The 26,639-nt window shown below is 40.0% G+C and overlaps 1 protein-coding gene across 1 annotated transcript in view; it reads left to right on the plus strand.

Moving 5' to 3' along the window:
- SYN2 (synapsin II) overlaps window positions 1–26,639 on the plus strand; it is a 219,714-nt gene that overhangs the window by 150,870 nt on the left and 42,205 nt on the right. Inside the window, exons 3-5 of the mRNA XM_034657253.1 lie at window positions 20,511–20,568; window positions 21,891–21,982; window positions 24,178–24,334. Of these exons, the coding sequence (XP_034513144.1) occupies window positions 20,511–20,568; window positions 21,891–21,982; window positions 24,178–24,334 (307 nt within the window). The remainder of the gene's footprint in view (window positions 1–20,510; window positions 20,569–21,890; window positions 21,983–24,177; window positions 24,335–26,639) is intronic.

Below are 26,639 nucleotides of genomic sequence, written 5' to 3' on the forward strand. Positions count from 1 at the left end.
CTACCTCAGCCTATGCTCTGGATACAAAAAAAAAAAAGTCTCTCTCTCTCTCTCTCTCTCTCTCTCTCTCTCTGAGAATTCAATACCATAGGTCTATCTTAAATTGAGTTTGGAGTTTGGATTTATACTACCTGGGTAGTCCGAGGTTCTCCAAGTTGATTAATTAACAAAAAAGTATGCCCAACCAACAGTACCCTGGGGTGTCTAACAAAAGAAAACACAAACTTTCCTAAGATGATATGAGATCTAAAACTATAAGATGATAAAACGATCTATAAAATTAATATATTTAAAATTATTAAGGACAAAACAATTTGAAACATAATATAAGGCATATATGACAAATAGAATTTCTAAAAATAAAAAAGACATAAACATTGTCATTGAAATTAAAAACATGATGTACTGTTTAAACAGGAGATTAGGTATTGCTGGGGAAAAAATGGTGAATTGGAAGTTAAGGCAGAAATCACCCATGATACCCCTCACATAGACAAAGAGAAGAAAAATATGAAAGCAATGTTAAGAGACAAGGAAGATAGAATGAGAAGATCCAATATATGTTTAATAATAGTTCTAGAAGGAGAGTATAGAGAAAATGGAATGGCAATATTCAGAAGTAATGGTTGATCTTTTTCCAAAATTGATGAAAGATCTGAGTTAGATCTTTGAGTTCCAAAGGATAAATTAAAATAAAGCCACTTCTAGACATATTTTAGTGAAGACAAAAGTACATCTTGAGGGCATCCAAAGATAGAAGAGATAACCTCCTAGAAATCACAAACTGAGAACAGTGACTAAAATAAACAAAGGAATGATGTCCTCAAAAGCTGAGAAGGAGGAAAAAACCCACTCAATCTAGAGTTTTCCACCTAATTAAACCTTAATTCGAGAATAAGGGTAAAATGGAGATAATTGTAGACAGATAACAACATCTCAGAGACCATTTCCGAAAGGAGTCCTGAAAATGAGTGTCCTTCAGGAAGCAGAAAATTGAATCCAAAAGGAAGTTAATAACATGAGAAAAGCAGTAGTGAGCAGGAAAATTGGTAAACGTAGGAATAAATCAAAAACAAAACAGAGAAACTTGACTGTATGGAATAACAACAAAAATAATGACTAATTTAGGGAGTATGAAAACAAAGTGAAATTGAAATATTGGGCAATAGTAATAAGTGACATGGCAGAGGAGTAAAGAAAAAAGAGGAGTGATTGGTATTAAAGCACACTAAAATTTGGGAGGATAGTAGAGCTACTGATTAAATTTATACTTGTAAAGTAAAGCATGCATGTTAAAAGAAGAGTTAAGGGTAACCACACAACAGAAATAAAACGTGCAATTGTCAGACTATTAAAGGGAAAAGACTTGCAGCAGGGACCCCATACGACAAAGATTAGTTCTGCATACTTTGTAATAGCGAACATTCAGAATAACCTAAGTGTCCATCATCGGGAGAAAAGTTAAAATAAATTTGGTATATTTAAACAATGAAAATAAATGAACCAGGGTTTTATGTATTACCGTGAATACATATAAAAATTACAACATTGAGTGGAAAAAGGCAGCTTACAGGCCGGTAGATAGAGAATAACACCACTTACATAAAGGCCTCAAGCAAGTAAAAGAGTACTACATATAGTTTATCAATACACACATGTAGTAAAAATATATAAATCTGTATGTAGAAATAATACACATGAATTCAGAGTAGTTATCCCTGGGGAGGAGCAGTAGGGGAATGAAACTGAGGAGAAAGGTGCAAGAAATTTCAACAGCAAATCTTGTATTTCTTTTTTTAAAAAAATCTGAGGAAAATGTGGAAAAATATTAAGATTTGACAAAGCTTGGTAGTGGGATAAACCGATATTTGTTATAGCATTCTTTTAATATTTCTGTGTGCTTGAAGTCTTTCTTCATTTAGGCAAATAATGAACTTAAATTTGGAGAAATGTGTATAGCTTTTAGAAAAGTGTATAGTTATGTGTATAACTAATTCTAATTAGTTAAGTTTATTTTTCTCATAGTAAAACATGATATAAAGTGATGGCAGAAATTTAGACAGATGCCACTGTGCCTGATTAAAATGTGTAACTTAAAGAAATACATAGACTTGTATTTTACCAAAATCATTTTTTCTCTAAGTGGTAGTTTGCCCGGAGAAAGCAACATTGAATAAAATCTCCGATTTGTCCAACTTCCGATATTTGTTGCTTAACTCAAGTTTGATCTGACCAGTCCAGAAGATTTCTTTATGTTCTAGTCATCATACCCTTATAACATAAACTGGAGCATTTTCAAAGAGGAGGCTTCAGGCTGATGCTGTTTGAGAGAATAGTAGCAGTATAGCTTGAAGAGGTGAAGTCTCTGGGAGGCCTGTTCACTGTCCCCGACAAGGCAGACATGTACAAGAAAGGAACAGACTGGTTTTCTGTGGGCAGAGCCAAAACCAAACAGCAGACTTCAAGATTTGGCTCAGTTTAAAAATTGACTAACTGAAAATGAAAACAAAAACAAAACCCCCCAAAACAGTAATTTTTTTGAGGCCCCTTGTTATAAACATTGTAGAGTAGATCCTCACGTTGGGGTGGGAAGTGGAATTTGTTGACCTAGTTTAAAGCTTCCTACACATGAATGAATGATAGACTATTAAGTCTTTAAGCCATTCTAGTGGCTTAGTCACATACCAGAATTATTGACACAAAGGGGAAAACTACTCTTGGCCTCAGGATTTCAGCTTTATCTTAGGAAAATCCCCAAAGTACAGAATCTGGAATCTGGGAAATAACATTCAAGTAGAAATCTCCCTTCAGGACAGTACTTTCAAGGTGTCTGTTTCATCATTCCCCAAATTCTAAATTATTGGATTCACAGGTCTTCAGAGGCCCCTCTCCTGGTCACTGGCAAACCAGAAAACAAGGAACTGGCTCCATCCTGCCTTTCAGCCTATCCCTATGCCCTGTGACTTCCTCTCTGACATGTGCATATCCTATATTATACCATAATTGCACCACCACTTAGCAGGTTTTGTGAATTACACTTTTATGCTGCAATACTTTTGTTTAAGCCATTTCTCTACTTGAAATGCCCTTTCTGCATCACACATTGAAATCCTAATTGTTTAACTCCTCTGCTGTCAGAACCTGAAAATTCCTTTAGAAACCATGTAATTAAATTGCCACGTTTACATATAAAGAAAATGTAATTCAGCTGAATTTCTAAACTACACAAAATTTCTCCCATTCACTCTATAATTAGAATTTATCACTCCTTTCTCTGTACTATAGCACAAACAGAAAATTGTATAGAATGTTTGAGATTTTATCTGTTCTAAATTAACAATATCTTTGAAGGTTAAGCATCTTGACCCTAAAAGAGCACAAGAAATTTTTATTTTTAATTGTCATAAAATACACATAATATAAAATTTACTATCTTAACCATTTTTAAGTGTACAGCTCAGGAGTGTTAAATATATTCACATTGTGCAACCAATCTCCAGAACAATTTTATCTTGTAAAATTGAATATCTATATCCATCAAACAATGAGCACAAGGAATTTTAAAGAGATGTTTTATCATGTAAGGTGTGATGAAAGAAATAAAGGATTTTTTAAAGAATATATGTCATAACTAAAAAGAAATTGAAAACTTTAATTTCAAGAACTGGAGAATTATGATTCCTCATAAATGAAGAAAAGATTTTTCTCTTGAAATCCCCTATGGAAAAAAAGAGAATTAATATTTATAATGGTTGATGATTTAGTGAGAAAGTTACCAAATTGTATCTAAAGGTGTTGGTTGTCTTTACTGTTTTGTATAAGTATCTATTTTTAAAGCTGTATTTTTATTACAAAAGTCATACTTGCTAGAAAGCCCTTTTTAATTAATAATAGAAATTCTTATGCTCAATTGTTTTTATTACAAAATTTTATTTAGTCAAAAGCACAAGTTTTAAAAGCATGCATAACAGTGAATATCTTAGGGGCACCTGGGTGGCTCAGTCGGTTAAGCATCTGCCTTCAGCTCAGGTCATGATCCTGAGATCGAGCCCCACATGGAGCCCCACATCATTTTCCTGCTCAGCAAGGAGTCTGCTTCTCCCTCTCCCTCTGCCCCTCCCCCCAGCCTGTGTGCACTCTCTCGCTCTCTCACTCTTGCGCACTTGCGCTCTCTCGCAAATGAAGTCTTTTTTAAAAAAGTAAATATCTTAGAAAATTATTAGTAAATTGTGAGACTTTCAAAAGTGACTACTCTTTAAAATTCTTTCTGAGTAATTTCATATTTTAGAGTCATGTAAAGTGGTTAATAAGATCTGCTCTGGAATCATGGTCATAAACCCTGAAACAACCATTCAGTAGTTGTATGACTTGAACAAATTAATCTCTCTGAGCCTTAGTTATCTGTTAGATTGGGAGACAATGTTATCTACCTTATATGATTGATATGAGGATTTATTCAATAAGGTATGTAAAGTCAGCACAGTAACTAGGGCTTACTAAGTACTTAATAAATATTAGCTGTTATTAATTTTACTCTAGTTAATATAATTCTTGTGCGTGGACTCTGTGGTAAATAATCTACTCTACTGCTGTTAACACTAATTTTTATTCTTTGTGCCAGAGCTGGGTGAGGTCTATAGTCTTTCCTTTCCCTACCCCTCACCCAGTGCTTTGCATATTGTTGGACAAATAGTAGATACATAATCTAATAAATCTTTGTTGAATGAATGATGATAATATTTTTAAAGGTTTATGGAATGTATTTCATTATAATAGCACTGAATAATAAACTCCTTTTCAAAGGAATTTATCCAATGCTAAGTAAAAATGAACTGCGTTTTCAATCAGTTTGAGGTGATTTTTAAAACTACTCTTTTGGGCTTGTTAAATGTGAGGAGCGTTTCAATGGATCATGAGGTGTGGCTGAAAGGATGGACAAATTCATTGTGGGGAAGAGAGCCAGAACAGCACCATATATCTTTGCACTGCTATACCAAGGCATGAGCTTCTATCCAGATCCATTCTGGACGAAACTTGGTATAACAAGAAGAGCATTGGGTTGAGAAGAGATGACCATTCCCACAGGGCTCTTGTGTACATTGGTGATTTAGTAGTGAGCATAGTTGTCTTCCATGACATTCCCATCACATGACCTTGGGCCATTTTTCCTCTTTAAGCCTCAGTTTCTTTCCCTATAAAAATGAGAGGATAACATTTAAGGTCCATTTCTCCATTCAGAATATGTGTGGTTCCATGTTGCTAAACTTGGGTGCATCTGGAAACCTGTGGCATATCTCTTCCAGGACAGTGCCAGTTATTCTCCCATCCTGCCAAAATTCAGTTGTTAATGCCTATTCTGGTGAGTAATATCTCCCCCTGAATTGGTGCCAGTTGGAAAATTGTAGAATGGAATGTGCCACCTGGGTTTGGATTTGGAAATCCAAAGTATTGTTGCCTTGAGGTACAAGGATGTTTCTACTGAGCCATTGTGGTGAGTAGGCTGATAATAACAGCCGTGGCAGTTTTCACTTGCACTAGGAAATGAGGGTCAAACCTCCTTTGCTAATAGATAACAGAATGAAGAGAGCTCTTTTCTTATTTCCTTTCAGCAATTTGCTGTATGAACTGTAACACAGTATCACAAACAGAATCAATGTATCAGTAAAGTGATAAAAATAAGTAAAACCTATGTTTCTGTAATACATAGCTGTTTATATTCTTTATCATACTTGATTTCACAAGCACTGTGAATAGAACTCAATAACTGTGAATAGTTTCCACATACTATAATGTCACTTAGTGATCTCTGTTCAATTCCAGTGTTCCTTGGTTTGGGGGAGAGTTGCCTTTCTTGCTCTAAGGGGGCAGCATGGTGGAATGGAAAAGGAATGCAGTCTACTTCTAAGTGTATGACCTTGAATTAGCCAAGTATTCCCCCTTTCTGGGCCTCTCTTTCTTCCTAAATAAAAGGCCTCTAAGCAAAAAGTCTTATAAACACTTTAATAACTAATATGTTGATTTGTACCTAAAATAAATCATTAAGACAGAGGGTGGCCTCACCAAACACTGGAGTAAATGATCGTATTTCTGTCTATAATTATAAATGCCTGATCAACATTCAAAGAATCCATTTTCTTGAAATGCTTTCCATTTCAAAGGACTCACACAAGCACATTGTTCAACCCAGTGATTTTTACATAGAAAGGGGGAGGAAAAGTACCTATGGTGTGTGAATGGGTGCTGTGCTAGATACTTTACATACTTATATTCATTCAACAAATATTATCTGGCACCTAACATGTACCAGGTATTGTACTAGAGCTGGGCATGGGATTGATACAGCAGTTACCATGACAGCAAAGTCACTGTTGTCATGTGACTTACATTGTGACTGGGAGACAAATAATAAACAAATAGTCAAGGGAATTTTTTTTTAAAGATTTATTTATTTATTTATTAGAGAGAGTCAGGGGAGGGGCAGAGGGAGAGAATCCTTAAGCAGGCTCCCCACTGAGCACAGAGCCCAACTTGGGGCTCCATCCCACAACCCTTGAGATCATGGATCTCTCAACTGACTGAGACACCTCGGCGCCTCTCAAGAAAATTTTTAAATAAAGATAATGTCTCTGAAGATAATATAGACAGAATGACTGAAGGGGAGGAGACTACCTTAGCTCAGGTAGTCTGGAAAAACGTAACTGTGAGGAGGTGATGTGTAAGCTGAGATTTAGATAATAAGAAGCAGCAGAATGTGCAAAGGTCTAGGGGAAGGATATATCCTGCAACAAAGTGCAAAAGCCCAAAATAGATGGTAAATTTAGCATTTTTGAGGAATACATTAAAATCAGGGTCATTTAAATCTAACGAATTTTAGAAATAGGTCTTATCTTTATCCTATAGATAAAGATACAGAGAAATAAAGAGCCCAAGTTCAGGCAGTAAATTGAGGAGCTGAGACCTAAACCCAGGTTAATCTGGCTCTAAAATACATGCTCCTTCCACTGAGCCATACCACTTGACAACTGATTGAAATGCGAAATTTCTGAGTTGACATGAATAACTTGTTTCTTTGTCACATAGTGGGAAAGGTGCTCTTTCTTCTTTGTGATTCAGGGAGTATATACTCCAGCTGAAAGGTGTAAATGACTATTTGCTTTGGACATTGATGAACATACAGTAGTGTGTATTCTTATATGATACTATTTTATGTATTGTGGTTCCTCATCCCCTCAAGTCTCGGATGGGTGGGTGTCCTCTGCCAGGAATCAAGCAACAGGTCTTTATTAAGAATTTTGTTATGGGACTGAATGTTTGTGTGTCCCATCTCCCCCACCCATCCACCACCGCCTGCCAAATTCCTATGCTGAAGTTCTAACTCCCAGTGTGATGGTATTTAGAGGTGGGGCCTTTGGGAAGTAGTTAGGTTTGGATGAGGTCATGAAGGTGAAGCCCCCATGACTGGATTAATATCTTTATAAGAAGAACAGGAACGCTTGGGTAGTTCAGTCAGTTAAGCATCTGCCTTTCGCTCTGGACATGGTCCCAGGGTCCTGGGATAGAGCCTGATGTGGGCGCCCCACTCAGCAGGGAGTCTGCTTCTCCTTTTCCCTCTGCTTTTTCCTTCACCCCTCCCTCCTCCCCCCTCCTCTGCCCCTCCCCCTCCCCTGCTCTTGCTCTCTCTCTCAAATAAATAAATAAAATCTTTCAAAAAAAACAAAGAAGAAAACAGAGAGTCCTCTCTCTTTACCATATGAGAACACAGCTATGAGAACACAGCTAGAAGGTTGGTCTCTCCAAGCCAGGAAGGGGGTCTTAATAGGCTGCTGCCTTGATCTAGACTTCCCAGCAAAAATGTCTATTGTTTAAGCACCCAGTCTATGGAATTTTGCTTCAGCAGCTGGCGGAGATAGATATCTGTATCTATATATCTATATCTAGATAACATAAAGATAACATAATTAGGTAATAAATACATAGATAATAGATAACAGGTATTTCTTATATATTTATATATAAATATTTGTATAAATATATAGATACTAGATATTTATCTATCTGTAGATCAGTAGAGTGAGAGTATATAGAGAGATAGGTAGGTAGATAGACAGATTTATTATAAATAGTTCACTCACACAGTTATGGAGACTGAGAAGTCCCAAGATCTGTCAGCAAACTGGGTACCCTGGAGAGGTGATGATATAGTTCCAGTCCAAGTCTGAAGGCCTAAGCACCAAGAAAGCTGATGGTTTAAGTTTCAGTCTGAGACCAAAGGCAGAAGACTGATGCCCTAGCTCAAAGATAGGCAGAGACAGTGAATTCTTCCTTACTCCATCTTTTTTTTCTTTTTTCTTTTTTTTTTAAAAGATTTTATTTATTTATTTGACAGACAGAGAGAGTGCACAAGCAGGGGGAGCAGCAGGCAGGGGAAGATTGAGAAGCAGGATCCCTGCTGAACAGGGAGCCCAATGTGGGGCTTGATCCCAGGACCCTGGGATCATGACCTGAGCCAAAGGCAGACGCTTAACTGACTGAGCCACCCAGGTGCCCCCACCATCTTTTTTTCTATTCAGGCCTTCAGTGGATCAGATTAGGTGTACTTACATTGGGGAAGGCAATCTACTTTACTCAGTTCTGACTCAAATGTTACAGTCATCCAGAAATACTGTCACAGACACACCCAGAATAATATTTAGCCAAATACCTGGACACCTGTGGCCCTATCAAGTTGACACATAAAATTAACTATCCCAAGTATGCTTTTTTTACAGCAGAGATGAGTGTGAGAGTTAGGGTTGGAGAGTGGGAAGGAAATATAAGACAGTGTGCACCCTCAGAAGACTCTGTTACAGTAGGAAAAGGCATACATAAATGAAAAATCAGTGGATTATACAAAGCTGCGTCTTTCTAAAGTGATGAGTGAATGGGTTTCAGACTAAGCTTTCAGAGGAAAGAAAAACCACCATAGGAGAGGAAGACAGGGAATATTTCATAAGGGAGGCAGAACTTGTTTTGGACCTTGAAGAATGAGGAGAGGTGATTTCTTTCTTTTTTTTTTTAACATTAATTTTCAAGTGTTCTCTAATAAGTTTTAGGATACATGCAAAGATAATTCAAATTTGTTCCAAAAAAAAAAAAGGAGACTCTCCATCTAATTTGGTTGAGGCTAAAATAAACCTAGCAATAATTTGGCTAAAAGCAAAGAGAAAATGATTTGTCTCATTCCATTTACAAATTTGATGCAATCATACTTTGTAATGTATTAATTAATAGAATCCAATTAGGTATCAAGAAGGACATTGTATAATAAAGTAAGAATTATTCCTGGATCCAAAGGCTGGAAAAAAAGTAGAAATAGACTTCACAGGGGAATTCTCCTAAACATTTATGGTAGAGATAATACAAGTTCCACAAACATTTTTACTCCCCATTTCATTCTGTGAAGCCATCATTATTACTCTGACACCAAACCTAAGCCAGAAACCAAAGTCCCCAATAAACATAGATGCAACAATACTTAACAGTATTTTAGCAAATTGGATCCCACGATATATAAAAAGGATCATGCATAATGACCCAGGAACTCAAAGTTCATATAACATTTGAATATCTGTCAGTGTAATTCACCACAGCAGCAAATACAATAAGAAAAACTTTATGATCTCAATAGATGAATAAAAGTCCTTTGAGATTACCTTTTGTGTGTGTGTGTGTTAAGAACTCTCAGCAGATTTCGGGGCACCTGGGTGGCTCAGTTGGTTAAGCATCTGCCTTTGGCTCAGGTCATGATTACAGGGTCCTGGGATTGAGCCCAGCATGTGGCTCCCTGCTCAGTGGGGAATCTGCTTCTCCCTCTCCCTCTGCCCCACCTCCCCAACTTGTGCGCTCTCTCTCTCTTACTCTATCTCTCAAATAAATAAATAAAATCTTTTTTAAAAAGTGAATTCTCAGCAGGTTTCAAGTATATAATACAGTATTGCTACCATAATGTACATTAGATCTCCAAAACTCATTCATCTTACCTAACCAAAACTTTGGAGTCTTTGACCAACATCTCATTTCCCCCTCCCAAGCCCCTGGCAGCCACCATTCTACTCTCTGCTTCTGAGTTTGACTATTTTATATTCCACGTGTAAGAGAGATCATGCAGTATTTTTCTGTGTCTGGGTTATTTTACTTAGCATAATGTCCTCCAGGTTCATCCATTTTGCAAATGGCAGGATTACCTTTTAAAGGCAGAATAATATTCCATTATAGGTATACATCACATTTCCTTTATCCATTTGCCCATCAGTGGACATTTAGGTTGTTTCCATATCTTGGCTATTGTGAGAAAGGGGTTATGTCTTTATTTTTTTTTAAGATTCTATTTATTTATTTATTGATGAGAGAGAGAGCAAGTGAGGGGAGGAGTAGTGGGGGAGGAAGAGAATCCCAAGCAGAGTCTGAGCTGAGTGCAGAGCCCAACACACCTAGATCTCACGACCCTGAGACCATGGCCACAAGCAGAAACTGAGAGTCGGACACTTAGCCAACTGAGCCACCCAGGCGCCCCAAGAACAGTGATTTCTTTTTTTTTTAAAGATTTTATTTATTTATTCGACAGAGATAGAGACAGCCAGCGAGAGAGGGAGCACAAGCAGGGGGAGTGGGAGAGGAAGAAGCAGGCTCATAGCGGAGTAGCCTGATGTGGGGCTCGATCCCATAACGCCGGGATCACGCCCTGAGCCAAAGGCAGACGCTTAACCGCTGTGCCACCCAGGCGCCCCAGAACAGTGATTTCTAAGCGGACCAAAGCACAGAGGCAGTAGTTTGATGAGAGGTAGCTGGGAAACAGTGTCTTAATGGTAGATTGATGTACTACTACCATTCAGTGTCTGCATATGCTTGTGCAGTTTTTTCACCATACAAGGGCATTTGAGTGAGGAAACTAGTGGGGGATGAAACTCAGCTCCACATTCTTTTTGTCAAGTTAAGTACCCTAGTACAGGAGTGTATCCACCTGGAGGAAGGAGTGCCTTTTTCTAATTCATACAAAAACTTTGCAGCTATCTTGCAGGAGGGAAATAGTAGGAGATAAATTTGAAATAGAAGGGTGGGGCCAGATTATAAAGAACATTCCTCTGTGTCTAGTCTGCTGAAAATGGATGGAAATGTGCAGCTTTGATGGCAGTGGTGACTTTCGGTATGATTTGTGACCCTACACTGGAGTTAAACCTAGAGATTTGTCAATGCTAGGAGCCATGTTTATCTAGCATAAAATAAATCCATATCTTTTAAAAATTATATTTGCGGGGCGCCTGGGTGGCACAGCAGTTAAGCGTCTGCCTTCGGCTCAGGGTGTGATCCCGGCGTTACGGGATCGAGCCCCACATCAGGCTCTTTCACTATGAGCCTGCTTCTTCCTCTCCCACTCCCCCTGCTTGTGTTCCCTCTCTCGCTGGCTGTCTCTATCTCTGTCGAATAAATAAAAAATCTAAAAAAATAAAAATAAAAATTATATTTGCTTGATGTTTCTCTAAAGCAAACTTCGTAACTCACCCATTTTGCTCCAAAATCAAATCAGCCTGATTTAATTTTATAAGCCAGTCATGGAAAGAGAATCTGTCCCATGACTCCAAAGCATTCTGTTCTGTAGCTCCGCTATAATTACAGACAAATGCATCTAATCTTCCCACCATGTGATCGGAATTACAGGATTCCTTTTTTTTTCTTCTGTATTTGATAATCTTGTTATCTGGTTACACTGCATCATTTAATTATTCCCTAAAAGAGAGATCTTCAGAAAATCTGCTCAGGAAAAGTGATTTGGTATTCCCAACTGAAGTCACAACTGGGGTGTTTCCTTCATTTTCAGAACTTTGAGATTGCTGTTTTTCTTAAGGGGTCTCATCTGCCACCCAAAGCTGTTGAAGTCTTCCCACAGATAACTTGAGGGAGTTATATAAACTCCAGAGAAATGGACGATGTAGGTATCCTCAGAAACCTACAAGCCCAGGACTCTTTCACAATGATATTGGCTGAACTCTCTGATATTGACCTCCAAATGTCTAGCTATATTCAATTCAGTAACTCCAGAAACATTTTCTGACCATCTATTATGTGTCAGATAGTTCGACAGGTATTGGAAATGCAGAAATGAATAGAGCATTAGTCCTTATTTGAGGAAGTAAACAGTCTCTAAGTTTGATCATCAGAAGCCCTGAAATTTAATTTTACTAGATCTGCCACTTATTAACTGCTACCTTTAAGCAGGTCACTTAGTTTATCTGAGCCTCATTTTACTATATAACCAGTAACATTGAGATGACTTCCCTATAAGGCCTGAAATATCATGAGATTAATAGGTTATTTGGAATGAATGACAGGTTCAGTGTTCTCTTTCCCTCCCTCATACCCATCTGTCCCCTTTGGATCTTTACTTTTACAGACTGAAGAAGACATTATTTCAGTCTTTCCTAAAACCAGAGCCTTTACATTTTGTTCCATTTTTCCCTGGGCCATTTCTACGTTCATTATGTCATTTATTTTTAGATAAGTGTACCTAATATGCTGGGTTAGAAATATGAAAGTCCTACGACTTGTACAAGAATAGGTCAGAGTGTAAGAAAGCCTCTATGTTTGGTTTCCAATAAACTTTCTTGATGATATGCAACATTTTTTAACCTTTCACTCTCGATCTTTTTGTGTTTTGTCTGTGACATTGTATAGAACTGATGTCTTTCTTTTCTGCCTGTCATTTCAGGCTTCTTTACTGGATGATCCTGTGATAAAATCATTTCCCCTGAATGTGTTTTCTTACACTTAGTCACATTAAAACTCCTCTGCCACTTTTCTGCCCACGTCCACGTCTTCTTTCACTTTATCCCTAATCAGCTTGGCATTTTAATCCCTGGAAGAGCTGAATGCCATCTGCAAACTTGGCAATTTCCCCTTGTACTCTCTTCCAGATCATTTATATGAATGTCAACTAAGACACCATGCAGCTGTCTTTCTATCTAAGAGGTGCCTTAGTTGCAGAGCATTTAATTGAACAGCTTAATCACTGAATTAATGATATCAAGGAATAGCCACAGAACTCTTTATCCAGAAAAGTGTTCGCTTTTTCCTGTCATTTGCTTCTTATTCCTAAACGAATTATCCATAACACACATTTCTCCGCATACTGAAAGAAAGTTTTATGGTTCACGAGTTAGAAAACAAGTCTAAATTTAAGTTAAGAATCCCTTTACCAGTGTTAAGGCCCTACCTATTTTAGGTCTCATTTATATCTCTGTTCTAGAACATCTTTAGTAAGAGTCCTATACCACTTTCTATGACTTCATTAAATCCTCTTTATTAATATCTTTTTAAACATCTTTTTAAATAACTGTCATTTTCCAGCCAGCTACAAAGTTCTGAGGCCTAATCAATCAAATGATCAATTGAGTTGCCAGATGAGTGTTGTGCAGTAGCTATCAGTTTGTTATGTACCGGTAAAACCAAGTCCTGAAATCTGGTTACTGCACCGGCTTCCCAAATGATCTCAAGCCCTGGTTTGCTCCCTCCAGTCTTTTCCACATTCCAGGTAAGGTGTTCTCTCAGATTTTAGGCACAACTGATCATGTCACCTCCCTGCTTAATATTTTTGATGGCATTTTGGAGACACTTGGGAAAATTTGAATATTGACTGAGTAAAGATGTTAAAAAATATTATTAATTATTCACTAATAAATTAATTATTAAAAAGTCATTACCCTAAGATAGGCAAATTCATAGATGGAAAGTAGATTAGAGGTTACCAGGCGCTGGGAACGTGGATAGATATGATCACTTATTGCATAATGGCTACAGAGTTTCTATTTGGGAGAATGAAAAAGTTTTGGAAGTAGTGATGATGATTGCACGACATTGTGAATGTATTTAATGCCACTGAATTTTAGACTTAAAAATGGTTAAAATGGCAAATTTTGTTATATATAGTTACATTAAAAAATAAATCATCACCAGTTAGAGATAGTACTTAAAATTTTGTAGAAGAAATGACATAATATTTGGGATTTGTTTTTTTCAAAATGCTCAGACAATAGTCTCAACAACAGTGATGGTGATAGATGAAAAAGATTGGCAAAATGTTGATAACTATTGAGGATAGTGTTTTCATAATAAAAAAGTGTTTAAAAAATCTTTTGGAAGCTGGCCATTGAGTCCCAACTCTTCAGCCTGACATCTGAACCCCTTGCCAGTTCGATGCTTCCCTTTCTTGGGACCTGCAGCTCCCACTGCTCAGCCTCCAGTGTCCTTCCGTGCAGTGTTCCGTGCTCAAGCAGCCTCTGTGCCTTTACACTCAGCCATTCAATTTTGCTCCTTCTTCTCATATGGCAAATCCCTACTCATTCTTTAAGACTCAGCTCCCTCTCTGGAGCCTTCCCAGACTTCTACAGGCAAAGAGAACTGCCTCCTTTGAGCTCCTAAAGTGCCTTATTTGTACTTCTGCTACAGCTTGTACCCTATATTTACACATATACCTTTTATTTATGCTTCTGTTCTCCACTAACCTGTGAGCTTCTTGAAGGTAGAGGGAACTTGCTTTTCAGTGTACATGTTTCTGAGCTACCTGAAACTTCTGTTATTGTTTTAGTTGTGTGCTTTAAATATTTTTTAAAGAAAGATTGAAAGGTGGGAATGTGAATACTAGTTATAAATCTTAAGAGTTGCAAGGGACCTTAGCAATAACCCATATTGGTAATGGATATCATTCTCCTTTTCTAGACTGTGCTTTCTCTACTTGGCAACTGCTAATGTATTTTTACAGTCCCAGCACCTACCATTGGATACTCAGTAAATTGTTGCTGAATTACTGACAAATCACAGCCTTTCTTTCTAGAGATTGCAAAAAGCTAAGTATCTAGCTTGGGGTGTACGGACACATACTTTCTAGGGAAAACTGAATTTTCAGGCATCATTTTTCAAAGCAGCAAATAAGCACCTGGAGAGATATTCCTGGGCCAGTGTGGTTGGTGGCTATTCAGCTGGCTAAGTTGATGGGCGAGCTGGGAGCACAGCATGTCTGCAGTACACATCTTGCCAGTGGGTGGCGGCAGGACCTCACAAACTCTCTCCAAGACCAGCAGGCCTAATTTTACCATAGGGTGGGAAATAGGAATCCTCTAGTATTTCTAGCTTACTTTCTAACTTCTTGATGCCTAGAGATGCTTGACTGAAAGAACAAGGCCAGTGAGACAGTGAGTGCCAGAAACTAAGCACCATGTTAAAGATAAGTATCCAGATCAGTGCCAGGCATTTACTAGGTGCTAGACTGGTTCTAGAGCTCTAAGAATGCTTGTTAGTGCTTTCATATTTGATTCTTATACAAACCCCAGGCACCTAGGGAGGATTTACACTATGGGCTGTTTTTAGGTCCTTTAGTTCCAGTGTGGATGGAGATTGAGAACAGATTTTTGCATGACATCCTCAGATGTGCACACGTGAGAAAAGAGGAGGCTGGGCCTGCAGAGACAGGCTGTCTGCTCAGTCCTGAAGGTGGCCTCTTCTGATTTTCTACATTTTCCAGCCAAAACCATCACTCTTAACATCTCCAGTCAATAAGCAAGCCCTGATTGCGAATCTAGGTAAGTGAAGGAGTTAGAAATTTATAGATACAATGATTATGTTTGTATAGGCCTTAGATCAGATCATATAAACTGACAACAGGACAAAAGCGTTATTTAATCTAAAATGTTCTGGAAAATCCAGGGCTCACATGAGGTTAGTCCTTATTCCAAGCATTATTACATAATCCAGTTGTCTGAGGCTGAGAGTTGGAGAGGGGTGTCCCAGATTACTGGACAACTGAGTTTGAAAGTTGGTATCAGATGATGATGCTATGAGCCAAACATCATGAGCAGACAATAAATGGGATGAAAGTTCAGAAGAGGAAGAGGCCATGTTGGCTGTGGTAATAATAAAACAGTAATTATCCCTGGTACATAAATGTTGCATTTTGCTAATGGTACTTAATATTTGCATAGCATTTCAGTGTTTCCAGAACACTTTCATGTCAGTTATTCTCATCTGGCTTTAAGTCTTCACAACAACCTGTGAGAAGGGTATTAATAAATGAGGTAAAATACGTAAAAGAATAGTGGTTAGTGCATAGTGAATGCTTGCTATTAGTATTACAATTATTATTAACCCTATCTCATATATAACAAAACTAAGGCTCAGAGAGGCAATTACTTGCCCAAAGTCACACAGTTGAAAAGTGGTAGAACTATGCCTGAACCCAACTCCTATTTCTAGACCTTTCTCCATTATCCCATGCATAAAACAGAGAGAATTTAAGTTGGGCTTGCCTAAGTTGGGCCAAGTTTTGAGGCAGCCTTAGCAGAGAAGTGTCTGAAATTGTGCTCCTCAGCCTCACAAGCCCTAGCTGGATAGGAACTGGTGAGCATATTCATTGCCTTGAGTAAGAAGAGTTAAATCTAGAAGCCTCTACTCATTTTAGTAATAAGGTGAGATGGTTCATTGGCTGGCCCATCAAGGAAGCTGCAAGCCATTAAACTCACATAGATCCTCAGCTGCTAGGCTTGTTAAGAAAATGTTACAATAGGGGGAAATTGACAACACAGGCACCATAGATATTTTTAGTCTGTGCTTCAAGGATGTACATCTTGGGTTCTGTTTAGGATTGAGGAAAGGAGGTGAATTTGGGCTGATTTGACAAGACCGCCAGTCAGAAAGTCCTTCTCTGTGCCTAGTTTATGCAAGAAACTGTGGGGGTTGGGGGAGGGAGAAGGGAACTAAGGGAGGTGAAGTAACTTTCTCAAACTTTCAAACACTGAGAAGAGTGGTATATTTTCCTAATGGGGGGTGGGCAGTGTGGCAATATCAGTAAAAACTCTTAACTGTCTATTCCTGGCACCAGCAATTCTGCAATAAATTGTTTATCCTCCATGTACAACATGGTGACTATAGCTAATAATACTGTATTGTATACTTGGAATTTTCTAAAAGAGTAGATCTTACATGTTCTCACCACACACACATAAAATGGTTATTATGCAAGGTGATAGATGTGTTTATTAACCTGAGTGTGGTAATCCCATTTCACAAAGTATAGGTATATTAAGTCATGATGCACACTTTAAATATATACAATTTCATTTGTCAATTATATCTCAGTACAATTGGAAAAAATAAGTTATTTATCCTAAGGATGTGTTCTTTTTTTTCTATGTATATATATATATAGAGAGAGAGAGCACAAGCAGGGGGAGCAGCAGAGGGAGAGGGAGAGGCAGGATCCCCGCTGAGCAGGGAGCCCGATGTGGGGCTCCATCCCAGGACCTCATCACCTGAGCCAAAGGCAGATGCTTAACCAACTGAGCCCCCCAGGCATCCCTGGATATATATATTTTAAGATTTATTTATTTGTTTTAGAGAAGAGGGGGAAGGGCAGAGGGAGAGAGAAAGCTGACTGCACACTCAGTGCGGAGCCCAGTGTGGGGCTCAGTCTCAGCACCCCAAGATCATGGCCTGAGCCAAAACCAAGAGTCAGATGCTTACCTGACTGTGCCATCCAGGATCCCCTCCTATGGATATTCTTAAATGTTAGCTATTATAGCACTGTTTATAATGGCAAAAACAACCCAAAAACTGGAAATCTAAATGCTCATCAATATATATTAGTGAAATTACTGTATGACCTTCAAATGGAATTTCATGCAACTATTAAAAAGAAAGAAGTCCATCAGTATGTGCTGAAAGCATATTACTAAGATGTATTTTTGAGTGCAATAAAAATCAAGGTTCAAAAAAGAAGTTTTTACATAGCATGATGCTACATGTATGTTTAAAGCATATATATGTGCAGACATTTTCCCCACACTGAAAAGATATACTTGCAACTGATAATGGGGATTATGTGTGATGGAAAAGAAATGGGAAAGGAGAAACTTTTTTATCTTATTCTTTTGTATACTTTTGAAGGTTGATTGACTGATTTCACCCTATAACATACTTTTTTTTTTTTTTAAACCACTTGCCTAAGGTGCGAAGCCCAGAAAGACTACATCTAGGATTCCCACCCAGACTATGATTGCAGAGCCTTGTGATTCACAACTCCCCTGGATTCTAACTCTCTGCCTCCTAACAGTGTTCTCTTAGTATCAGGAGGTACTTCTGTCACTTGCTTATAAGGCAAAAAATTTTTCATGAAAATACCTAGAACCTAAATTTCCAAGGGCTAGAGCTAGGAAAAATGTGCTCATTCTCCAGAAGAAGGCTCTGTGCCCCATCTGCCTGCCATCTTTAGCTCCTGTTCCATAAGATAGTGCTCAGCCAACAGAGGTCAGTGACCTGGAGTCAGGAAACACAGACTAAGATTCTCAACAGGACAAATTACCTTAAGGAAAAGGCATTAAGATCATTGGAGAGGTGGGCGCTGGGAGAAGGCATGAAAACAGTATCATTAGCCAACTTGGTCAATGGGCAGGTGCAGGAAGTAGCAGATAAACCCAGCCAGAATCTATAAATATACTTCAATATCAGTGTTTTAAACTCACAAAGTAACTGAGTGAATTAAAATACTTGGCAACACATAAGCACCTAGATGTAAACTCTAAGTTCTAAGCTTAGCTCCTATGAACTTTTCTGTGGTTTGGGCATATTATTTCACTGCTCTGGGTTTCAGTTTCCCCATTGGTCAAACGAACAGTGCTGTCTGACCCGGCTGCTTCACTAAGTTGTAAAGAACAAATAAGGCAAGGAATGTGCTTTGAAAATGCAAGGTGTCATACAGAATGAGAGGTTATTGTTAATGTCTCTGAGACTTACCTCACAGAACAAGAGCTATTTTGAGACAGGAAGATAGGAGGAAGCATCAGAAAAGCATTGCTGGTAATAAGGTAGACACACCTCATCAGTACAAGAAAGGAACCTCCAGGGTCATTTACTCCATTTCTCCTTTTTACAGTCCTAGACAAAGGCCTACAGAGTATAAGATATACAGAGCAGTGATAGTGCCATGTGTAGATTATCATTTAAGTCCATAAATAAGAACAGTAGCCAAAGGGACAGGATAGGGTAGAGGCCCCTTGCTGGAGGAGGTTGCTGAGCTATAAATGTTGAACAGGGTTCTGAAAGCAAGCTGATGAAGCTTAGTGACTTATTGGGGTAAAGGCTGGGGAATAGGCTTCAGTGATCCAGCTCCAGGATGGCTGAGTGCCTCTGAGGAACAATTTGAGGGTGGCCAGGGACTTGGATAGGACAAATGACAACTTCCTAGAACGGACTGTTCCAGCAGAGAGGAAAGGAAATTGCTTGGCCTCGTCCTGGGTAGTTCACAGGAACCAGGGTAGGAAGTATTTGTAGTGGAACTAGGGCTCACAACATCAAGTCCCTTTTGAGCGGAAGAAGGAAAATGGGGAAAAAAAACATGCGATGCAGCACACATGACAAGTCAGTTTTTGTAATGGTGGGAGTGAAGATGGAGAGAATGAATCAGCAGAGGGAGATGACTCTACGGTCCCAGGAGCAGTGGGTGCAGACTTGGGTGTGAATACTGGCTCTGTCACTAACTTGCCATGTGACCTTGAATACACTATTTTTCCCCCGAGTCTTGGTTTCCTCATCTCAAAAATGAAGACCTTTCTCCCTATATCATAAATTGTTATTAGGACTAAATGAGATGTTCTTGAAAGCAACTTGCACACAATTCCTAGAACATGATGCCCAATAAATGTTAGTTTCTCCCTTTATTTTGGAGAGGGATTTTTAGAAACCTAAAGTGAAACATACTAATTTGAAATTTCAAGCACTGGGAAAGACAACCTCACTAACAGGTATAGCATGGAAAGGCCCTTTTTACACATGGAGAATTAGCCTACATGGATAGGTAAGAACATCTTTTGGGGGGTGGGGAGGGGGAGATAAAGGGCAAAGTAAGAATGGATATCAGTATAAACATAAACACAGTCCACTTACAAGGGGCTCTGAAGCCCCTGATGCATTAATGTGAGGTTCCTTTAGATCCATGACAAGTAGGAAGATAATAAGTACTCTATAACTCAGCCTGACTAGTTTTCTTGACTGAAATTCAGAAATACAGAATAGGTTTTGTGTTCAATTATAGTAGCTTTCCTCAGCCTCCTACCTTTTAAAATTTCTTTTCTGGTATAATTAATGCTTTGTCATTCATTGATTGTCCTTTAATCCTTACTTTGTTGGTTATAGTTGCCTTTTAAATTATTAATTGCCTCAAATCCTTTTTGGAAGTATAGATATGAAGAGGTAAAATGATAACAGTTTCTTTAAAAACTAAAATTCCAAGGGTGGAACCCAACTAGAAAATCAGAGTGATGGGGGAAGATAAGGAAAGTATAGAGATGTGTGGGTAGGACACACATCTTGACACTCATTCTGGGGTTCTGTCTGCTATAGTCCTCTTCTTTATGATAGTAAATTTCTGATCTCAAACACTTGTACAAAACTAATTTGTGTGTTTTTTGTTTTGTTTTGTTTTTCTTTTCCAGGGTCAAGTGCTTCCGGGGTAAAAAAGTCCTTGGAGATTATGACATCAAAGTAGAACAGGTAATTAACTATCCTGAAGCCCAGAGTTACATCTGCGTCATCATTGTTCTCTCCTGACATCCCAGAGTGAATCATCTAGTCTTCAGAGTGGATTCCAGGCCCTCCATCTCCTCTCCCCAACCCTGTTCCCTGGGGCTTTTCTATGAGAGATGGCCATGAAGTCTACGTTTCAACTTCCCTGACTTCTTTTCATGGTGTTGGTGTTTGTAAAGTAGTGAGAACTGTAGTTCTTATGGTCCTCTTTGTAGTGTGTTCTCAAGCAGAGGATAACCTTAGGGAAATGTCTTCCTGGGACACTGGCCACACCTCCATATTGTTGGTGGCATGATATTCCTGGGTTGGCACATATCTGCCATTCAGTTGTGCAGCCTCCAGTGCTGCCTACTCTGGGCATGAAGCTACACTTCAGAGAGAATTAACACACTCACACACACACACACACACACACACACACACACACACACACACACACCCCTGCTTCTTTTAATGTAGTGAAGTCCTGAAAGCCCCCCCTCCCCTTGTTTTAATCTTCTTCTACCCTTCACTTCATGATAGATAGAGATTAAGTCCATTTAGGTGGAGAGGGGGATGTCTGGTTTAAATAATGCATGTACTTCCTATGTAATCGTAGAAGTTACTCATCATTCTTTACACAGTGTGTAAAGAGTACACACTCTGATTTACAGAGTACTTTCCTACCCATTATTGTATTCAGTTCTTGAAACAACTTGTTGGATAGACAGGGTTGATTCAAAATTATTCCCATTTTATAGATGAAAGAAACTCTCCCTCCCACACCCCCTCACCCACAGGAGGACAAGTGATTTGCCTAAAGTCCATGGAGCTAACTGGGAGCAGAACAGAAGTAACACCCAGTTGCCTAAACTAAAATCTAGTGTTTTTATGTTGAAACTGATAGAGGGCATGTTGCCCCAGTTTGCATTCCCACTCTATAGAAAGGCAGCACAGAGTTGTCAGAAGCTTTGCTCCTGTCTCTGCCAAGAATAAGTTTTGTTTGTCTAGGAAGTCACTTAACTGCTTCTTTGGTAAACGGGGAGAATTATCTCTGTCCTTCCTGCCTCACGGAGTTGCTATGATAGTGAGATGAAATCAGTTTGTGAAAATGCTTTGAAAACTGAATAAATGTTTTGTGGGAGGGCTGCTGCTATTCTATGGATAACTTGGCAAAGCCAGGACTATGGGCTTATTTCCCTACCGTTATTTTTATTTGTTTATTTTTAATTTTTTTAAACAATTTTAATTGTAGTAAAAAAACACATAACATGAAATCTACCCTCTTAATCCCCTACTGTTATGTCCAGGCGGAATTTTCAGAGCTCAACCTGGTGGCCCACGCAGATGGGACCTATGCTGTGGATATGCAGGTGCTCCGGAATGGCACAAAGGTTGTCCGGTAAGGTCCCTTCTGTCCTCAGGGTCACTGTCACTGTCTTCAGAGTATTGTCTCTGGTTTGCATAGGTGGTTTCAAAGGCAAGTGTTGGAGAGGGGTGGCAGCGCCACATACATACGGTACAGAAGTTAATGATGTATGCTGTGTAGAAGTGGTAGAGGAAGGCAGAGAAAACCAGCTCCTGCTCTCAGAGAGCTCTTAGTCCAATGGTAGAGAAAGGACTCAGGACTCATTTAGAAGTAACCAGATTCCTATCTTGAGGGGTTCTAGGATTCCAGCCCCACTGCCACCAGTGTGATTTTTGTGCTTTTATCTCTGTGTATATTTTCTCTGGAAAACAGGGTTCCATTGCTTAAAAAAAAAAAAAATTCGAAAACCTCTGATCTAGTTCAACCTCCTAGTCTGACTTTACATTGATTTGCTTAGATTTACTCAGTGAGTTGGTAGCAGAGCCTTGTGTTTCTATGTGAATTCTCTTAACTCCCAGCCCTGTACTCTTTCCATATTCCTTAGTCCTGGGAATTCATAAGTCTGATAGGAATGTCTAGGTTGGAAGGGACATTGTGGATGGAAGAAAATTTGCAGTTACAGGGCACTTACATGGTAGGTGGTAACTTATAGATGTGATCACATTTAATAAAACAATTCTGTGAGGGAGGTAACGAGAATTCCAGATGAGGTAAAAATGGTTTCCACAGTGTCATTTTTCCCAGGGTTCAGCATGGTGTCAGGTTTTCAGATATCAGAATCTTGCTCCAGGAAGAATCTTCACTTCATCCTCTTCCTTACCTCAATCTGCAGCATCCTGACACTGAGGTCTCCAGTGTCCAATAGGAAATGGCTCAGTGACAGGGAAGGCAAATCTCAGGTGTCTGGAACCTTAACAACAGGAAATGTAAACTCATCCATCCCAGAGATGAGGAGGACAGAAAAATAAGATGTCTGTCCAGGTGGGGAGCGAGCTCAAGAGAGAATGATGGGCCCCTCAAATTGTAGGTAGAGTGAGTCATAGGGATGCATGAACACAAGCAGGTGGCGACAGAAAGGTCATAGCAGGGTGCCAGGAGGGATCTCACAAAACTAAGGCAGGCCCTTCCAGGTACGAGTGTAGGAACTTAAGAGCTGACCAATGTAGGAAATCTAGGGCTCAGTTCCTGTAACTGGCATATAAGGTTTGATCTCAAGCATACAGCTGGAGCCATTTTCCCAAACTGGGGCACAAGGAGATCAGAACAGCTCCAGCACATGCCATATTGACTTGATGTGACTGAGGAGGGCTTCTTACACCCCACTTTAAGAGACTGATCTCTGAGCCCAGGTGGTACTGGAGCTATACGTGGGGGTTGAATGGGTGCCTGGGCAGAGAACCAGGTGGGTCATTGCATGTGGTGTGAAACTGGCAAGCTCCAGAGCCTTGAGGGAGAATGCTGCTACAGAACTGACTCTCTGGGAAGGTGGGGTTCCCTTGGAGTCAGGGCATGAAGATGGAGCAGCTGAGGAGCTTTGCTGGCTAGAGGGGAAACACAGGGAGCCTTCCCATGCATGGGAACATTCTGTACTCCCAGGGCTTCCTGTAGCCATTGCTCAACCTCAGTTCTCTGAAAAATATTTGCACCCCTCCCTAGCGTACACTTTGGAAGAATAACATTGGGAAGTTTGGCATCTATTCTCAGCCAGCCTGAACCCTTGCTCTTCTAGGGGCCTGATGAGGGCATTGCCTATTTTAAGGAGCAGCTTTAAGGAGTTAGAATAGGACAGTGAGATTAGGGATCTCCATGGCAGGGTGGTGAAGTCAGGGAAATATGTCTTCAAAGTCTACTGGGGCCCTCTTGGAGCATAAACTCTGAAGCCACAAGGAGCTTCTGCTCTCTTATTGCCCCATAGGGACCAGGTAAATTCTTGTTCATTTAAGGTGTGAGGGTCTGAAAGTGTTTCTTCCCTCCTGAGGGTATTTGTACCTTAGAAAAAGACAGTGCTTAATCCAGAGGAATAAGGGAACTTTAGACATCTGTTCCTTAAATCTGCTTTAAGAAGTGCCATAATACCTCACTTTGTAGTCCATAAAAAAATAATAAAATGAGGGGCTTATGTCAGGGCTTATACCCCTTCTCTGCCTAGGGCTTTGGAAATAGGAGACAAGATGATATATGACTTGAGGGGCTGGTTGATGGGAAACTTGCCTCTACATTTTTACCAGGTCCTTCCGGCCAGACTTTGTGCTTATCCGGCAGCATGCATTCGGCATGGCAGAGAATGAGGACTTCCGCCACCTTGTCATTGGCATGCAGTACGCAGGCCTCCCCAGCATCAACTCATTGGAATCCATTTACAACTTCTGTGACAAGCCATGGGTGGTGAGTGAGGCCCCCTTCCCCTCAGGTAAAAGGATGGGATCCAGCTCCCATATCTCCCAGTCCCCCAGGAGGGACCACTGGTAATCAAGATGCACTGGGCACAGCTAAGAGGATGTGAGAGGAACTTAAGATGAGACATGGGGTAGGGTGGGCTCTCACAAAACATTATCATCAAGAGTTGGGCTCCCTTTGATGTAGACCAGACCTTTGGCCTCACAACAAAGTCACACAAAGATTCTGTAAAGAAGTCCTTATAGGTCTGCAAGCTGTGCCCTCAGCCATAAGATGCAAGAATAAAAATACGTGTTTCAAGGGGCGCCTGGGTGGCGCAGTCGTTAGGCGTCTGCCTTCGGCTCAGGGCGTGATCCCGGCGTTCTGGGATCGAGCCCCACATCAGGCTCCTCCACTGGGAGCCTGCTTCTCCCTCTCCCACTCCCCCTGCTTGTGTTCCCTCTCTCGCTGGCTGTCTCTCTGTCAAATAAATAAATAAAATCTTTAAAAAAAAAAATACGTGTTTCTTGCCTCTGAATGGTCTATTGGAAAGGCCTGAGGGCAGTGGGGACCCAGCTCCTATAACTGCCGCTCCGCGCTGCCCTCTTAGAAGGAAACACCTGCTCCCAATCACATCCTCTTCCTCTTGTTTTTCAAAAATCACTTCAGCTATCACACTGGCTTGCCAAGTGTCACTGTGAAGTTCTCAGACCCCAAGCCTCCACCACCCAGGGAGTTGGAGGGGTTTTTTAACCAGATGGACCCATCACCTTTGCTCTTGATCTCATCCTCACATCTGAACTCACAGTTTTCCCATTCCCTTGGAAACCAGGGAGACCTGACAGTGTAAGAGAAAGACCCCATGAATGAGGAGTCAGTGGGAGCTGCTGTGGTTGAGGAGGGAGGGTCGGGTTCCTGATCACCACTCATTCAGGCTTTCCCTCTGGCCTAAGGCATCTAAGAATCCTAGAGTTCTGCAGAAACAGGCTAAAAGAGTTGTATGATTTGAATGTGTTACTAATCACAGAAGAGCATATTTGAGGCCTTCACTAAGTTTCTTTTCTAGGGACCTCCCCCTTCCCCTAGTCACACAATCTTCCCCACTGCAAATAAGCCCTAGCCCTTTTCTTCCCCACCCTTTCAATACCTGCTAGAATTTGGCTCCCTCACAGCCACACAGGATGATTCTGTTATTGCTAGTTTTTTTCTTGTAGGTAAACCTCTCTGTGCCTGGTTTCTTTGTCTGTAAACTAGGGATAATAGTAGTACGTGTCACCAATTTGCCAGCCTAGTTGTTATAGTTCCCTAGTGTTTAGGATCTCTTAAAGAAAATAGTTCCCCTCTCTATGTTCTAAAACTATGCCAGAGGCCAGGGTGGGAGGATCAGAGAGCCTATGCCTAGGGCTTTACCCCTCCTGGGATCTGGGATCTGGTGAGGGTTCACATTCTCACCCATTCACAATCCCAGCACATTGCCTTTGGCATCACATGAGAACAGCAAGGCTCCCTGGCCAGACACCAAATTCTCCCTTCATTAAACAGACACCAAGGTCTCCCATTTTCATTAAGCAGCTGCCACACTAATGACATTTTACATATTGTTCTCTGCTTGTTAATGGAGTGAACAAATTTGGTGACTGTGAAGGGAGGCTCCCTCTGAGATGATGACTTTTGTTCATATTTTCTATATTTATTGTGACCACTCTTGGTGTGAGGGGAGGCCTCAGTTGGGTTGTTAAGGCTCTACCTTGCATCACTGTGTCTCTGAGCACATCTGCTATTATAAATTGGTCAGGGCAGGCTGTGCCCTGGGATTTGGGAAGCAGAAGTAGCCCTATCAATGAAGGTAGCATTCCAGAGAAAGCAAGAATGCCACCATCCCATATTGCTGTAAATTCATCTAAAAATCCTATCACTCCATCTGGGTTTTTTAGAGACAGAGGCACGAGAGTTGAATTAAAGCATTTATTTCCAGGAGGGCTAAGGATAACATATTAAACTCAGACTGATCCTGAAATCTCATTTCTCCCAAGAATTTCTCTCCCGATTCACTGAAGAAGTGGTGATAATGAACATTATCTTCCTATTCATTGCCAACACCACCCCCAGCTTCTAAATCCATTCTTTTGTCTATGCATAGAGGAAATAACCCTTATCAGATATTACATTTGTTTAATTGGTAACTGTGTGCTTGTAACTTAATCTAAGTTTCCAAGGAGGCAGGGGTTAGATGCCAAGCCCAGTACCTTAAGCAGACAGGGACTACTGGAGATAAAGTGGAGGAGGGTAGGGTGAGCTCCCAGGAACTAGTGCC

The sequence above is a fragment of the Ailuropoda melanoleuca genome, chromosome 4, assembly GCF_002007445.2.
Source record: "Ailuropoda melanoleuca isolate Jingjing chromosome 4, ASM200744v2, whole genome shotgun sequence".
Lineage (NCBI taxonomy): Eukaryota > Metazoa > Chordata > Mammalia > Carnivora > Ursidae > Ailuropoda > Ailuropoda melanoleuca.